At 36.1% G+C, this 18,672-nt stretch overlaps 2 protein-coding genes across 2 annotated transcripts in view; both read right to left on the minus strand.

Annotated features, from left to right (window-relative positions):
* The window catches only part of LOC127833917 (pancreatic triacylglycerol lipase-like), a 6,338-nt gene extending 1,908 nt beyond the window's left edge, over nt 1-4,430 (minus strand). The window contains exons 1-5 of the mRNA XM_052359423.1: nt 4,009-4,430; nt 3,449-3,677; nt 2,934-3,053; nt 2,555-2,656; nt 1,888-2,124 (exon numbers count right to left, since the gene is read on the minus strand). Coding sequence (XP_052215383.1) covers nt 1,888-2,124; nt 2,555-2,656; nt 2,934-3,053; nt 3,449-3,677; nt 4,009-4,356 — 1,036 coding nt within the window. The 5' untranslated portion in view covers nt 4,357-4,430. The remainder of the gene's footprint in view (nt 1-1,887; nt 2,125-2,554; nt 2,657-2,933; nt 3,054-3,448; nt 3,678-4,008) is intronic.
* A 9,132-nt stretch (nt 4,431-13,562) lies between these two features.
* On the minus strand, nt 13,563-17,636 carry LOC127833918 (uncharacterized). The gene is made up of 2 exons (XM_052359425.1): nt 16,526-17,636; nt 13,563-14,153 (listed from the first exon to the last, which is right to left on the minus strand). The coding sequence occupies exons 1-2, from the start codon at nt 16,611-16,613 to the stop codon at nt 13,618-13,620; spliced, it is 624 nt and encodes a 207-aa protein (XP_052215385.1). The 5' UTR covers nt 16,614-17,636; the 3' UTR covers nt 13,563-13,617.
* Between the last annotated feature and the right edge of the window lie 1,036 nt (nt 17,637-18,672).

Below are 18,672 nucleotides of genomic sequence, written 5' to 3' on the forward strand. Positions count from 1 at the left end.
ACTACAATGTATCGATAAATATGATGTCGCAATGGAAATTTGATTTTTATGCAAACAATACGATGCAATTCACCCAAATCGTATGAAAGAAATTCACGTCATATTATATGGTTAGATAATGTCATTAAAACGCGCTGGTAAATCTACTTCGTAAAAAGATGACGGCGTAAATAAAAAAGTATTTCTCCTGCATTTAATTTAAAAGTACAGACTTAAAAAGTCAGATCGGGTTAAACTCTAAATAATATATTTTCTATCATAATTTCTTGTCGAATAACCCACAGTCAGGAGTGTAAAGGCGTGCTTTCAATGCAATAGTATTTCGCACTCGTTATTTAATTCTTACTCGTCTATACTCCTGACTTTGGGTTATAAGAAAACCTATTATATGAGTCTCGCTCAGTGAAAATGGGGTTTAATACATGTGCGAAAAGTGTCGTCCCAGATTAGCCTGTGCAGTCCGCCAGTCTAATCAGGGACGACACTTTCCGCATAAACTGGATTTTTGCAAAGCAGAGACTTTGTTTAAGGAAAATATCATAAAAACGGAAAGTGTCGTTCCTGATTAGCTCGTGCGGACTGCACATGCAAATCTGGGACGACACTTTACGCACATACATTAAACCATATATTCACAGTCCATATAATATTGCTGCAGAAGAACCCACCGTTGATTTCCTTTTATGTCTATAGACAACAAGCGTCATGGCGTGTAAGAATGCAATTTAGGATTGCAGTTTTAGAACAATATATTTGCCATTTGATAGTGGGACATAACGAATGTTATCGTTAAAACTATTTTTAGCGATATTTAAATACAAATGACATCATTACAGATATAACTTAAACGTCAAACTTTGTGTTTAAAAATGCGGGGGTATGGACAAATATCGAATATAGGACTTCGTGTTGAAACGTGTTTGAGTTGCTAAGATACAAATTTACGCTCTATGAAAATGGCTGATAACTTACGTTGCCCTTTCAATCAATTATATTGTTTAGTAAAATGTGATGAGCACAATTATTATTTTTCTCGTTTCAAACACCTAATAGTGAATAAATTTGAATGTCTAGGCTGATGTTTAAGTATTTGCAACTATGGGGTTTGTGACAGCATGGTGTGTACCTATTCAAATAATGTTTTATTCGATAAAACTGAGCGCTTTATTTGTGAAAATTATAGGAATTTATGTTCGTTTATATAAAAATCGGACTTTGACATTTAAAAAAAAAGCAAATCTATAATTACACCTGAAAAACACTTGTATAATATATCCCAAACAAGGGCTCTATTATGCTGCTACGTTGTTTTGGCTGCTGATGAGGTTATTTATTTAAAAAACAGGGTGTTAATTTGTTTAAAAACAAACTTTTTTTCTAAATAGATCGATATCTATTCTAGAACATCGAAAACTGCTCCTTTCAGAAAGTAGCCATTCTAGTATAAAAATTGGAAGATAACACAAAGAGTCCGTGCGCATTAGCAGACATGTATACTACACACATGCATGTGTTTAAATGTACATTCTTTTAAAACAGCAAATTAAAGTGGAAAAAACTAACAGAATTACAAAAATCAAAGGTAGAACATACATTCAGGTCACAAACAATGACACTGCGGCAAATGGCTCAACACAGAGTAACCTGCATCCACCACCACCACAATCATCAAATGGACACACATGCGACACCGCCATTATAATCATCACAACTACCCCCATCTTTACTGTCACCAACACCACTGTCATAAAAACAATGATTCTACTACTACTAAAAAACCATCGCCTACACCACCATAAACATCAACCTCGAAGAGCACGTTCATATTCACCAGTAACCAGATGACACCATCATCTGCACTATTAAAACATCATATCCGGTACTCACCGCAGTAAGGAGCCGCCCCGGATGTACTCAAATAGAAAGATCCCTTCATACCGGAACTCAGTTCGGCGTCATAGCCCATACGCGGGCAACCTCCGTCGGGACAGCCTAAGCAACTTCCGGCCTCGAAGCTATCCACACTCGAACACAGGTGCGCATAGAACTTGCAGGCCGAGTTAATGGATTCAGTAAACAGCTCATGTGACCGTGAATGGCTGCAACCGACGGCTTGCGCGACACCTGTTGCCAGCAACAACAAAAGTTTTAGTTTTTTTTATATCATATCATATTAAATTACACATGAACGTGTTTATAACTTTGTTGCGAATGGACAACCTTGAACGACATTTCTACCATTTGTTATGGGCGCTATTGTTGTTGACAAGATATTGTAAGGCAATTTTCTTAATTGTTGCGATGGTACATGCACTTTTGATTATTTGTGCATAGCGTGAGGAAGCGCTTTTTAAGCTCTAGTGATTTGCATGCATTTCCTAAAATTTGCAATTCAGCTTACTGGTTCCAAACGAAAATACGCATATACAGCTTCTTATACAGCTACGTATCGAGACAAAAATGAACATAGATGGTAACTCTACGGTTTAATCATACGCGATCCAGCCTAAAAGTTATATTCTACGAGTTCGTATTTCGAAGTATAAACGGTTACCGGCAATGGCACCGGCAACCGGCCTCTCCACACAGCCAGGCTGATGCTCCCCGCCGTTGGGATAAAAATCTAAATGGCCCATGGCAACGTCCATACCGAAACCTAGCAAAGAAGCATATATACTGAAACGCTATTCATACAGTCAATGGCAACGTTTCAACGAGACATATCACACAGTCAAATCAACCTTCACTTACTATATTTGTTTTCAATACCAACAATCGTACCAAAACATAACAATTTAACATATGGCGTCGCCTTACACGGCAAATTAATATATCTCGCCCACGGCAACGTTCGGATCTGTTAAGACTTATAGTTTCAGCCGAAAACCATGTGTTAACATAAATGTAAGCATTAAAATAGGCATAAATAGTACCCGACACAAGGTTGAACTTTGAGGCGTCAGTGTGAATGACGTCAACAAACGTCGCATCCGAGGCGTCCAAACGGTGGTCGGTTGTTGTACCCGTGAACCCTGGGTCGGCAGGGTCAAGGCCTAAAATTGGGCCACAAACAACAAAGGTTCTGGTGCGTATTTTAAATAACTAGGCATTAAAGTCAAACATATACTTCATAATTATGGTTTGTTTTTAGCGAGTGTGTACTGAAATTCATTAGCTTAACATGTGATGTTCATATTTAAATATTTGTTCGAACGTCTTGTTATGTTGAACATCAAGCGTCAATAGAAAACAAAACCAAACAATCACAATTGCAGCAACTACTGCATGTACATAACAGACACCATTTAAATCCCGGAAAATTGAAGACACCCGACAACACGTGCTTTTTTAATTGATACTTATACTTATTTTGCGGGTATCATCTTAGGATAAAAGTCTGATTTTACCGTTTCCACCAAAACTCAATAAATACATCTTTGTGAATCACCTGTAATTCGACCAAGCCACTGAACGCGCCGTCCTGCGTGACCAGATATCTGCGCGCCCAGGCTGTGACCAATCAGATGCACGTCCGCGTACTGGAGCCCATGATGCGCGTGCAGCTCAGAAAGCAGCCCCGCAAGCTGGGCACCGACCACATACGTGTTGGCCACTGCCTTCGGGTATTCCGTTAGCGATCCGTGGCCCCAATCCGTCACGATGACGTTGAAATCACCCTGACAAACATCAAACTTATTTTAAAATGACGATTTTTGTATGTAAACCTCGAATAACGCAGAACTGCAATAGACGCCAAAAGGTGCCTCTTGTCTACCGGAGCAGACGTACTATGGGTTCTTGTTAAATACTAACGGGCGGGGCGTCTACCCCCCCCCCCCCTACACACACACACACATTCCCCAACGAAACAACCGGCTTTAAAACATGTGCAATTATTGACTGTTTTCCTTAATATCGATTGCAAAACTTAGCACACTAATATTACTTGAGGATTCTCGGTCGTTACATGTCATATTCGTCTTGACTTAGGTAAATATCTATACTTGCCTTCTTAAGTAGCTCTGACTTCATCTGGACGATCCAAGGCCTTGCGCCGTTTTCCGTATACCCGTGGGTAATGACCTTTGTTTTCTTATGAACGTCGAAGTGGTTTAGCCAAGCGCTAAGGTGCGACTTGAAACCGAAGGCGTCTAGGTTGTAACTATTGCTCGAACCGCGGTTATACAGGCGGAACGTCGTGCGGATGTGATCCGGTGCGTCGGGCAACGGTATGACGTTATCGGAGGAAAAACATCCAAGGTCACCGTAGCACTGATTGGCGCGTGTTTGAATTTCACGAGCATACACGGGTGCGTACATTACAGCAAGAGCACACGCAACCGACAGCATCGCCATTTTCAATTAAAATGTTAGCAGTAACTTGCTACTTAAGCATTTAATAGGCCATTGTTTCTAAATGTATGCAAGTGCATCTTATCAATTATATCTAAGTCACGATGTACATATTTGAAATGCGCTAATATTTGAACTGCACTAAAACCAACTGGGTCACTCAGTGGAACAATATTTGATGACAAGTTTTTATTGATTCATGTACTCTACGAGGTTAACAAATACCCAAAAGTACTTTCGAAGAAATGTGATCATTCGGAAAATGTTTTGTCTGGAGATTTTTCAAACACCTCTCATACACGCAATGCATGGTGAATAACGTATAAGAATCATATTCCTATTGGTTTGCGAATGGAGTCAGACATATACACGGCCGTCAATCACGTGCTCCACCTCGTTTAGTCGATAGCCAATGCTACTTCCGGCGCTTAGGTCCGAATGTTTTGAAATTTCACGGCTAATTCTACAGGGTGAGTAGGCTTTATATGTTGTTTAAATTGCTAACGACATCAAACCATTGCTCAGAATATGTACAAGTTGTTGCATGCACAAACATATTGGCTTCTTGTTTATCTAAAAGATAAGTTTGCATTCTTCCAAATGGGATTGAGGCCATGCTAATGCGCTTATGACAGGAAATGGCGCCAATGGACATTTTCAGCTATATTAATTGTCTGTTCCGACCATACACTTTGTGTGCGGTATACCAGGTCGAGCATTTGATCTTTTTTCATCATTCAATCATCATGAAATATAATTGAATATGTAAAGTCTACACAATTATGAAGAAACATGTGTTGCAACGAGGTTTTGAAGATTTCTGTCATTGAATGTACTATACAACTGGAAAATAATTTGAGGAGAATGTTAAAAACGGTTTACGATTAGAGACCGAGTTATCCTTATTTTTGGAGTTGTAAGTGAGAACAAACGTTACATTTTAGCCTAACTAAGATTCGTAAACCTTTTCCTTTAAGTGAATTTAGCATTTGGATTAGGGGAAAAACTAATCGTTTTGAGCAGAAGTAACATCTTTTAATTATTCTTGAATTATCTTACTGTATGGAAACATTTGTTATAGAAGAATATTTTGAAAATTCAGTTATTGGATTATTTAACTATTATTTGAGTATTATATATTTTGGGTAAATATAATACAATATGTTTTATTCATGTTGCTAACTTCTTTATTGAGCTCTGCTACATAATATTTACATACTTATATCTTGCTTATAATAGAATGTGTATATGTCCTGTACATATTTGGGTTTACGCATTAACGTTGACAAATACAAAAACATGAAAAAGGACAATAATCTATTAAATGTAAGTTATGTGATGATTCATATATCTTGCATTAGCACCACCTCCTATCCTGAACGCCAACTTCTTGGCATTTGCTCCATCACTTTTGGAAATTCAAAATTATCTACTAGATCTGCAAGAAGCCCGTGTGTTTGTGCATGCAGCATTAAATCTACCCTTAACGCAATCGTTGGATGTCATTAGCGAATTAATCGGTAGGAAACTTGCTCGGCACATAGGCAAAATACACGTGCTTTCAAAAACTCCACCATGCCTCAACTTATAAAGGTCCTAACGTTTCCAAATGGGTTGTGATTGAATGTTAATGTACATAATCTTCGCTGAATCGCTGAATCGCTGAATTTCCCGATGTAAAAAAAACGCAATATATTAAAACAAATCCATATGAAACCTACTCACCCTAAAGAATCTTCCGTGAAATTTCAAAACATCCGGTACTAAGCGCCACCTCAAAAAGAGCATTGGCTTATATATTAATACATCGCAAAAAAGAGGTTGCGCCCGTGATATACGGTTGTACTTTTCTATGCACACATGTCGCATTCGTCATTATTCCAAGAGAATTGATATAAAAATATTATCTGCGAAAAAAACAAATACACTCGCGTTAATTAGTTAGTAGTAATTATTAGGGGCATATCTGTATTTATCATGAACGTCAGTTTATCTGTCCATACACACTTGTCCGAGGGCGTTATCCTACACTTTTTAACGTTCAGGATTAAAACTGACATGAATTGTTTCATACGATATGAAGAAGTGCGTGTGAAATTTATATTATCCTTATTTATAAATTGATTATGTTGTTACCATTATTAAATTAAGAATTCCTTTAAAACGATCTTAACAACATAATAAAGATAAAGACTGGTGTTGCATTCTCAGACATTATAATCAATTCAATCTTATATGACCAAAATTGCAGCCCTGAGCGGCCTTGTATGGAAGCGTATCTTGTACACCTTGATGCTGTGATGATGTCAACATTTTATGACGGCATGTTATGAAAAAGGTGTCATGGCGTAAAAAATAACTCATCGCGTCGACTAAAACTATGATGGCAAGTCATTTTCACAAGAGCATGACTTAGATCGTTTGATCTTGCACTAAGTCATAATAGATTTATATTGGACAGTCGTATTGCTTTTTACAAGGGTTGTCGAGATGCTTGAGAAGAAGGCGATTTGCAAGAGGAAAGATTTCGTTTGCATTTGAAAACTGATTATCTTCCTGGCGATGTTACTGGAGACTGTTCTACAAAAACTCATTAAAATCGATTAGCAGATCGACTTTTTCTGTGTTTCAGAAACGACAGAGAACTTTTCCTTCTTGTCATTCTGTAAAGTATTTTTTTATCACACATTTAATAAAAGTAGCTATAATGAAAATAAACTCTATCTATGACATACTATGGTGTTGATGAAATATATCAGCTTACATCCTTTAAAAGCCTAATACGCATGAATGTAGTCTTTATAATTAATTCGTTTATAAGCAAAATATTTCAGGGAATATAATATAAATATGCAAATCATTCATATAGACATCTCAAAGACTACTATTTAACCATTTTAATGTTGTTGTTTTTTTAATTCTGTAAGGTTTTCACAAGTAAATAAAATGAAGTATTATTTATTGTTAGATACTGATTTTTGCGTTATTTGGTTTTGCTTTTGATAATAGGGTAATAGACAAAGTTATGGTTGCAGTTGTCTTCTAAGTAGATGTCAATCAACAAATGCGAACAAGTGTATGACCTGTATGGCTACATGTGGAAAAAAAAACGTATTCTAGTACCTCGAACTGTATTGAAACAGAGACTTTAGTGTGGTCACCTTTTCAGTGGCTTTCAGTGGCTGGTGACGCAGATATTGTTTACCGTCGAGGTCAATACCATTAAGATGAGGCTAAGCTGAAAGAAACAACAAAAACCTTAGCACTTTTGACAATACACAGTAATCTTCATTGGTACCCGTTACATGATACTATTTAAAGAAAATGTTCAAACAGTTAAAATATTAAAAGGCACAAATAAATAAGGTTAAATATTATTATACATGCATTTACATGTGTTCATTTATTTTTTGTTGCAGAAGTTATATATATCGTGCATTGTGACATCAATCTTAAATTGTAATATCTTACACTTAATAAGTAAGTATAAATTACATTGTCCACATGTTGTTATTAAATAAAACGCCAACATATATCCGGCAACTGCCGTTTGCATTTTTTGCTACTGACGTTTGTCATTCTTATATGTCCTACGTTTGCCATATTTTTTTTACTCTTTCAACGTATATTCATTTTTCGGTACACATTTTCGTTGTTAATACATTGAAATATGTAATATTTGTTCATTCGGTAACGCATAGACAGTTCTGTGATCGTTAACTTTTGTGAACACCGACTTTTTGTTATTCTAATACTGATGTCTGCTTCTACAAAACAATTTTATGTCGAAGTGTGCTCGAAAACCAAAGCAACACACACAACTTGTATAGCACATGGTTAACAGTCATGTAAAAATATTAAACTAATGTACATGTAGTAGTTTTGTTTTATTGCATGAATATTAATTAGTTTAACAATTGCTTGGCAGAGTTTGAACTATTCATGACACAAGGTAATCGACTCTGTGGAAAACACAGGTTAAGAGTTAGTAAACATTGCTGGGGGACATATTGATCATATAATCATTATCATATTATTATTATTCCTACGTTTAGGTAATGTTTATGTTCAAAATGAGTACTACCTTCTTTTTTTCTGATAAAAGCAATCAATAAAAGAAGAAGTTGTTATTAATGATTCAGTGTATGTAAAAGTTAAGTGAAGATTATACAGGCATGCTATAATCAGTGACAGTGATGTTATATACAAATACTTCGTAACATATGGATTTTGTCCACTGAATGGTATACCATGCTTTTAAAGGGAAATGTTCAAAGATAGACCGATTGATGTCCTTGGTTAAAAAATATAGGAATGAAAATAAAAGACTTTATGCTATATACGTCGTCATGATGAAATGTTTCGATAGTGTTTATCGAAATGTGTTATGGCCTAAAATATACAAAGCCGGCAACTTAGGTACATTGCTGAGAATAAAAAAAAAATGTATGAACATGTTAAGTCATGAGTTAAGCATTGCTCATAATACTCGGAATATTTTAACTATGCTGTATGTTTACGGCAAGGTGAAGTCCCCTTTGTTGTTTTTCCCTATTTGTAGGACTTAGAATTGTTTTTGCAGAGTGACTACTCTTCCGGTCTAAGTATTGATGACATTGTATTGACATTGTTGCTATTCGCAGATGATATAGGCCATAATCGGCAAATCGTCCGGGAAGTCCAGAAAAACTTGGATCTTTTATTAAAGTACTGTAAATGCTGGGGATTTAATGTAAATACTGATAAACTAAAATAATTGGGTAGATTATGTCAATCTGAAACATTGTCTTTTGAAGGTCAATAAATAGAAGTAGTAAATGATTTGAATTATCTGGGAACCGTTTAATTATAATGGAAAGTTTCATTTAAACCAAGAATATTTATGTGGAAAAGCACTTAAAGCTCTGAATATTTTATTGAACATATGTAAAGAGTTTGACTTAAAGCCAAAACACAATGTCAGCTATTCGATGCTTTTGTTGGGTATATACTGAATTACGCATGTGAGATATAGGGTAAAACAAAGCCAATGGAATTGGAAAGGTTACATTTAAAGTACTGTAAACGATTGTTAAACGTAAAGCAACATGTATGTTATGCCTTAAAGTTCGGCGAGTTAGAAGATACCCGATATGTATTGATATATATATTAAGATGGTTATATATTGGTTCAAATTAATTATAACTGATAACATACTTTTAAAATCAATTTACATACAGGCCTTATATGATTACCAGAACTGTCGTTCTTATTGGGTATCTAATGTAAAAAAAAAATTGTTAAGACACCTACGGTTTGTCATACGTGTTTACGAAACCAAGCTCCGTCGATGTTAAAATATTGTACCACATTTTAAAACTGTAGTGATTGATACCTAAACACAGGAGTTGTCTCGATCCGTTGAGAATAGCTCTATTTCAGATATGTACCATGTGTAAGTCTACGTTTGTGCACGAACATTATTTTGATGTATTACCTAAATCATTAAGACACCAGGTCACAAATCTTCGAACTTCGAGTCTGGCACTTAGAATTCAAATTCGAAGGTTTGCTGGTCACAATATACCACGACACGAACGTTATTGTCTTTGTTGTTATGAATTAGATGTTGAAGATGAGTTTTTATTTTGTTGGTAAATTTCCTTTATACGCTTATATTAGAAGAAACTACTTTAAGAAATATTATTACATTAGGCCATCTATTTATAAAACACACCAAGTTCTTAATACAACGAATAAAGGTGAACTTATTAAATTATCACAATTGTAAAAGCTCTGGTTTTAAGAAATAATAATTCGTATGTTAACTTAACTTAAAAGCGTAATCCTCCATATATAACAAGTATTTTACCAAACCAGTTCGAAAGCATATACGATTCTGCGTATGTTAATGTTATTACTATGTTTATATAGTGACGTAATTTTATATGAAAAAATCTAGTGTTTAGACGATGTACACTGTGTAAGTCTGAATAAATATTTGTCTTATTTTGTCTTGTCTTGATGCTTGTGCAATTTCTATGATATAATTCTAAATTGAAACAGCAGTGCATATCGAGGAGCAAAATAACAGTTTGGTAGAAATAACAGTTTTGATTGATATAGATATTCCCCAATATCATATTATCCATGCCTATTCATTGGTTGAATTTTAGAATATTATAAAGCATTTATAACGGGAAAAGTTTTTAAAAGTAATAATTTGACAAGTTTGTGTTGCTTTATATAAATTGCTGTCAACATGTGGATCGTTTGGATGATGCTACAATTACTGCATGCATGTGGATGGCCTAATAGTAAAAACCAAATACTTAAGGTGTGAGCCTTTTGATCCAAATACCAGGGTTTGAATTCCGATGTGCCAACTGTTTTTCAAGATTTATTTTTGTCCAGATTTATATAAAGTGTTTGTTTTTGAGGTGGGGAGTGGGGCGGGAGTTATAGGGAGGGGAAGGGGTTCTATGCGTCAATCTGCAAAGTTAATATATTTAATCGGCATACTTAAAAAGATATCAAAATATGCAAACGGGTCCCTTTAGTTCTTGATTTGTTGCGGCTAGAAGGTCACATAAAGCTTTATTAATTAAGTAGCTTTTTCTTAAATCTGCAAAGTTCTGATATTTAATCGGCATACTTCAAAACATACGAAAATAACAAACATGGCCCTTTAGTTTTTATTTAATATGGCTAGAGAATCACAAAAAGCTGAATTGCTTGAGAACATTTTTGATACAACAAACTTTATAACATTATTATTTATAAAGCTATGTTACCATTTACTTATGTTGGATGACAGTAAGTTAGTTACAACTTTATTGACAAAACATGATAGGTCTTACAAATTAACTTAGTTGATAAAACCAGGCCCAAGGTCACAGTCACAGTGCAATGTCAAATCTAGAGATAACTCCTAACAGATTGCATGCAGAATAAAAATTTATGTCATGGATGGTGTTTAAAATAACATGGCATGCCACACACTGGGGCTTGGTTTCTAGATCCGAAGTCAGGGTCACGGTTCACATTAAAAGATCAACACTTTGTCAAGTTCATAATTATTTCCTGCATTGGTGGATTTTCAAATAAATTGGCAGAAGTTATAAGTATAGTTTGTGGGAGTAGCAAGTGCAATAACTAGGTTTTTATTATCAAATTTAAGGTCAAGGTCAAGTGCAAGATCTTATGTCAACAATGAGGAACCAACTCCTACCATCTTGTTATTGCATAACGTTTTCAAACATGGTTGGACTTAAACTATAGAGGCAACATGAATTGTTTGTAGGTGTGTTGCGCACTAGACCGGAAGAGCTTTGTCAAGGTGGCACTTCAACGTCAAAGATAAAAATGTAGCCTTGAGCATAACAATAATTCTAAAATAACTTCGCAAAAGTTAAACGCAGACTGAAGTGGACTTGCGCACACAATATTAAAGTATTTAGGGTTAAGGTCATGGTTACAAATCAATAACAAAGGTAAAATACGAAAAATCAGTTTATTATCCCAATCAATGAGGTACAGACAAATATATATATGTGGTACATTGGTGACAACAATATTCTTGTTCAACATAAGGTCCACATGCTTGGGATAATAACAAATAAATTTGAATAAAAGTTGTTGACAAACTTGAGGAGCTTTATCTATAGTATATTTACATAAACATTGAATAAATAAGGCTTCATATCATTGAGCTTATGTAGGGAAGCAGAAACAAGGAAGGGTATCCCTTTTTGTTAAAGTCGTTGAATGTTTTACTTTGTACATTTTAAGTAACTAAAGGCTCTGTTTCAACACAATTCGTATTCTTTAGATTCCAATTAGAATGGATTCTCTGAGGTATGCTCTTTATACAAAATTATTCAAGATGAAGTTAATATGCATATTTATCTATAAAATCATAAATAACTAAGTTGGGCGTGTCTTTATTTACATGAATATTGACTTTTGAAAAGGGGACATCAAGACGGTGAGACTTATTTTAAATGGATGTGACTTTACAATGGAAGGGGGCCACATTTTTTAAAGGGTTGCAACTGGTTGTCATTGAACGAAATTAAGACTGAATATTCAAATATATAATGCGCCAATTCTGTGAGAGTAACACTATTCAAAATGTAAATGCATTCATAATTGTATGTAAAGCGAACGTTGAAAATTACTAAGGCAATGTTAAAAGATCAATTTGATCATTGGATGCTTTCCTTTACATTGGAATGATAACTTATTAGAAGGCTATTGACAGATTGACAGACATATGACACGCATGAAGTTACATCTGAACCGACTTTTGTTGATATTTATAGAGCTTCGGGCTTATGTAGCAGAAAGAAAATAAAGCATTATTTGTAACTAACCTTACATTCCGATTGTGACATTATGAAAACACATTTATGTTTCATGTTCTTAATTATATGCTTGTTTTAATTTAACCGATAATGTGAAGAATTAAATTCAGTTTGATCCCAAAATGCAACCTTTATTGTATTTCATACAATACTAATATTGTTTTTACCGCTGCATAGTTTACCTACGGAATTTAAGAAAACATGTTCTTGGTCACATAGTCTGAACATTAATACACATTAACAAATATATATACCGCTATATACAGAGCATAACGACACAACAGAAATATGTTACATTTTAACAGGACTCAATAGTATACCATACAGTATTTATATGGAATGTTGATACACACCAGTTAAGTTTCATTTATCGGAATTTAAATAGTATAACATACACACTATATCAAAATGTATTCAAATATATATTATAATTTCTAGAAGTTACTTTAAATGTAGTTAAAAACGGTAAATAATACATTCACAAAACATATGAAATGCAATGAAATTGAAAATTCATGAGCGATAAAACATGACAACAATACTATTCAATTTAAATAAATCGGAAAAGTATTCTTGTTTAATGAACATGACCACACAAAGGCGCGTCAATATTAAATATTTGTGTACAAAGAATATTCACAAAGATAACGGTGTATAAGTCACATAACCCATTGTTGTTGATATCTTGTACAACTGAAGTTTCGAGGCGCCTATAGCATTGTTGGACACCGCTAACCTAGTGCTATCCTTAGACACACCTATGGTGAAGGGATACCACATATCCACTGGATAGGTGCCGAGAATTACACCATCAACACTCAGGTGCACGATGGAGTAGTTGCTCATACTGCACACCAACTGCTCTAGACGTACCCTTCACGGTGGCGTACATGAACACTGTGTGAGCGAACCTGTCAGTCAGCACCAAAGTGTTTTTGACTGGACATAGGTGCTCTTACTCTCATCTATTTTGGACGTCTTTATAGGAAACACGACTTTATCAAAGTCAGACTCCACACCGTCCACTGATAGCATTCTCACAGCACGTGGATCATCGTACGAACTCACGACCATTTGAGACGAAGACATTGAATAGAACCTGGAGGATGTTGAGATTTCTCTTGTCAGTCGGATGGTATTATCTGAACTAACAGACTGGAGACGTACTACTTTACCAAACGTTACACACAGTTTATTATAAGACACGCATACTACGCCATGTGGGTGATGCTTGAACTTATACGGTTTACCTAATTTGTGTAGTTGCTGATTCAGTATGATACATTTCCTGTTTACGTTATCCACAGCTACCAGTCTCCCGTCCGAAAGGAAATCCAGTCCAGTGATCCAAGGTTCCCTCTCATCATCTCCGGTCTTGTGTAGATCCACGGATACGAGGAGCTCAACGGAGAGTGGCCTTTGTATGGAGGGTAAGCTTATCGGGCTGGCATTCACTTAAAAATAATCATAATGATCATAATATTAATAGTTATGAATATTATTATAATGATAATTGAATAACTATTGAAATTGGGGTCACTAGGTCAAAGGTCAAGTTCACTATCACACTAAGTGTGAAAATCCTTTCCGATCAATAACTCGTCAACGAATTGACCAATTGGCTTGATACTTCACATGTGCATTGGCCTAGGACAGTAGATGGCTCCTATTGAAATTGATGTCACTAGGTCAAAAGTCAATGTCACTATATATAATAACTTGTCAACCAATAGACCGATTGGCTTGATGCTTCACATGTGTAGTGTCCTTGGAGAGGAGATTACCCCTATTGAAATTGGGGTCACTAGGTCAAAGTCACTGTTACACATTAAATGTACAATCCATTCCGATCAATAACTCGTAAACTTTTTCACCGATTAGCTTGATACTTCCCATGTGCATTGGCCTTGGACAGTAGATGCCCTCTATCAAAATTGGAGTTACTAGGTCAAAGTTCAAGGTCACAGTTACGCACTTAGTAGTCAATCGTTTTCCATCAATAACTCGTCAACTGATTCACCGATTGGCTTGATACTTCACATGTGCATTGACCTTGAACAGTAGATGACCTCTATTGAAATTGGGGTTACTAGGTCAAAGGTCAAGGACTGTTACACACTAGTTGTTTAATAGTTTCCCATCAGTAACTCGTCAACTGATTCACCGATTGGCCTGATACTTTCATTGTGCATTTGCCTGGGGCAGTATATAATCCCTATTGAAATTGGGGTCACTAGGTCAAAGGTCAAGGTCACTGTGACCCACTAAGTGTGTTTGTTCCCCATCAATAACTCGTCAACTGATTCACCAATTGGCTTGATACTTCACCTGTGCATTGGCCTTGGTCAGTAACTGACTCCTATTGAAATTGGGGTCACGAGGTCAAAAGTCAAGGTCACTGTTGCACAATAAGTGTGAAATCGTTTCCAATCTTTATCTCGTCAACTGATTCACCGATTTGCTTGATACCTGTCATGTGCATTGGCCTTGGACAGTAGATGAGCGCGATAATTGACATATTTGAACAGTTTTATACGTGTCTAATAATTTACAGTAACTAAGTAGGTATTCCATTGCGCTTTGTTCAATAAGTATCCAACGAATTACTGACACGAACATGACTGAACACGCTTATGAATGGTTCCCTATAACGCTCGAACCATCGCGAATGCCACTATCGTTAACTCGTTGCTGATCGTGATCTGTATCTTACATTCAGATGTGGATTATACGGTGTGATGCGACCATTTACGTCGCGTTACCATGTTTTCTGCCGGGTTTCAATCTGGTCACTTTTTTATATATTACCTATACAGTCCTATGCATTTATCACAAATCAATGCGGTCCGTTACGAGACAATACAAGAAGGTTCGTTGTGTCTTACATTAGGAAAATTGATTATGACCACGATTTAACCAAAAATAAGAATCACATATTATAAATGAAAACCGATTTTACCTTGATTATAGTATTTCTTAAGATATTAATTCGCTTTGTATTATGTTCTTACTGCCGTACCATTTGCATAGAACGTCTCGATGTTCTTCTCGAAGCTGATCGTGGTCTTTCTTGCTTGAACACATTTAACACACATTTTACACACATTTAAATATTTTCTTTTTCAAACATCATGATACGATACGAGTTTGTTTGCGATCTGGTCACGATTGTTTCAAATACAGTATGATTCGTTCAGATACGATTACGCGTGTTTGTTTCTGATTTTATGGAACAAATGCACGATTTTTTGTCAACATGACACAATCATCTCGACTTCGTTCCCCAGAATTGGACTGCATATTATTAACATTCTCACGCCTTTATCCGAAATTCATGCACGAATTTAAGATAGGATATGGTTGCTGTCGCTACACCCACGTCACAAATTGCCATCACTTATCTCAATCTCCTAATGGTCGAAGAAAAGTCTACAATTACGACCAAACTTTTAGTCATGAAAACCTGAATAAAAATGTCCGTTGTACTTACTTGTGAGGAGAGCTTTCTTTTAATAATCATATTCATTGAATGACAAAAATAACAACGTCAGTTATTTACAGTACGGTCGGATTTTGCAATATTTCCAATTAGTTTGCAATTATAGAAAAGCTTTTTTACCCAAATGTGTGGAAATATTTTTGCGTTTTATTTATATCCGGATGTAGCCTATATAACAAGGCTGGATTGCACTAACCAGACGTTGTCTGTACTATATTTACATACACAAGGATTGCACTAACCAGACGTTGTCTGTACTATATTTACATACACAAACAAATTAAATACAATTAAATAATGTGTAACTATTAATACGTAATAAAATACCTGTCTTGTGCCAATCACAATTCAGTTTTATGAAATTGTTTTCCATCTCAAGAACTGTAGTTATTTCTTTTGGAAATGAAACTGTCATGATGGATGCACTGTTAATAGGAATAGTGTTGTTTATTTAAAATTAATTCACTTGTGTTCAGTTTCTCCTTAATCGTCATAGCATACATGTACTTTTGGGTAGGCGTTCCGTGGTATAAAACGGAACAGCACATTGATATTTCTTTGTTTATTTCTTCCTTAACATTGAACGTCTAACCAAGCTTATTCCCAATGCGTAGGACTTGTGAAGTTTGGAACAGATTTGCCATAGAAATTAATGTCTGCTTAGCGTCTTCAAATAAATTCATTAAACGATCTCTCATTGTGTCTATCTCGAAAGAAATGTTAGGAATGGGGGCGTTAATATCAGATTCTGAGTGCTGACAATCCTCTATTATGGCATCAGCCTCGGACTGCCAATTCATTAACGACTGTTTCACTGCTTGAAGATCAGGTCGTTCTGTTCCGAATGCGTTTGCTATTTCATCCATTTGGTCACATTTCCGGTGAGTGAGCACACATTTTCTACAGCAGAGCTTGGAATGATCGTGACAGAAAAAGTCTATTTCCTTGCCGTGCTCTTGACAAATGTCTAGTCCTTTCATATCGACTCCCACCGGTACAGTTTTCCTATCCTTGATATTGACAATGTCGTGCCTGCCATGTTTATAAACGGTGTGTGGATTTTTGCACGCATCACACGGAAACTCAGCACAATTCTTACAAAAAACCGTTGCATGTTTTAATACGTTGGTTTTCATACATTGCTCACAAGATTGTATGACAGAACATTCTCCAATGAAGTCGCATGAAGTGTCTCGGTTAGAATCACGTAGTCTCCATGTCGCCATTTTGACCTTACTTCGGTTTGAAACTTGTACTTTCAATTTTAAAACCTCAATTTCCATAAATATTTCAGACAAATAACATACATAGATTGAACAAGATCGTCTTCGCACTATATTCATGGCAATTATCTGTGTAACTATGGCGTAGAAATAGTGATTTTCCTCTTTCCTCTCAACTTGTACGAAAAGTAATATTTTTTTCCCCAACAACACCCCCAGACGATAAATAGATAGTAACGTATTTAATGGGTAAATTATTTTGCTCAAAATCTACCTAAACATGTCACATGACCGGAAAATCGGAGTACAAGGTACGAACGAATGACCCGGGCGATGTAATCAGTTACGGAGGTTTATATCAAGTACAAAGTGATCAACTAAACTGATTTCAACATGAAAATTACGTACTTCTTATTTTAATGACATGGGAGGTTTATAAAAGTTTGTATTAATGTATTCAAGTGGGTATATAAATATGACGGTCAAAGAAATTAAATGGCGTTTGACTTTTAATGATGAAAGTTATAGTAATAAATACATTACTACAAGTCAAATTAATGTGTTTGCGTGTGGGTGCGGGTGTGCGTGTGTGTGCGCGTGTGTGTGTTGGTGTGTGCGTGTGTGTGTGTGTGTGCGTGCGTGTGTACGAGTGTGTGCGCGTGTTCGTGTGTGTGTGTGTGCGTGCGAGCGTGCGTCCGTGCATGCATGCATGCATGTATGTATTTATGTATGTATGTATGTATGTATGTATGTATGTATGTATGTATGTATGTATGTATGTATGTATGTATGTATGTATGTATGTATGTATGTATGTATGTATGTATGTATGTATGTATGTATGTATGTATGTATGTATGTATGTATGTATGTATGTATGTATGCAGGCAGGCAGGCAGGCAGGCAGGCAGGCAGGCAGGCAGGCAGGCAGGCAGGCAGGCAGGCAGGCAGGCAGGCAGGCAGGCAGGCAGGCAGGCAGGCAGGCAGGCAGGCAGGCAGGCAGGCAGGCAGGCAGGTAGGTAGGTAGGTAGGTAGGTAGGTAGGTAGGTAGGTTGGTGGATGGGTGGGTGGGTGGATTTTCGGTGGGTTGGTGGGTTGGTGGGTGGTTGGGTGGGTGGGTTTGGGTGGATGGGTAGGTAGGTAGGTGGGTAGGTGGGTATATTTCGTGCGAACCTTGACATTTACTTGCGCATACCGTTCATGTTTACAATTGTGAGACATCAGCGCCATCTGATAATAAGAGAAGTTGGC

This window comes from Dreissena polymorpha, chromosome 6, assembly GCF_020536995.1.
Source record: "Dreissena polymorpha isolate Duluth1 chromosome 6, UMN_Dpol_1.0, whole genome shotgun sequence".
NCBI lineage: Eukaryota > Metazoa > Mollusca > Bivalvia > Myida > Dreissenidae > Dreissena > Dreissena polymorpha.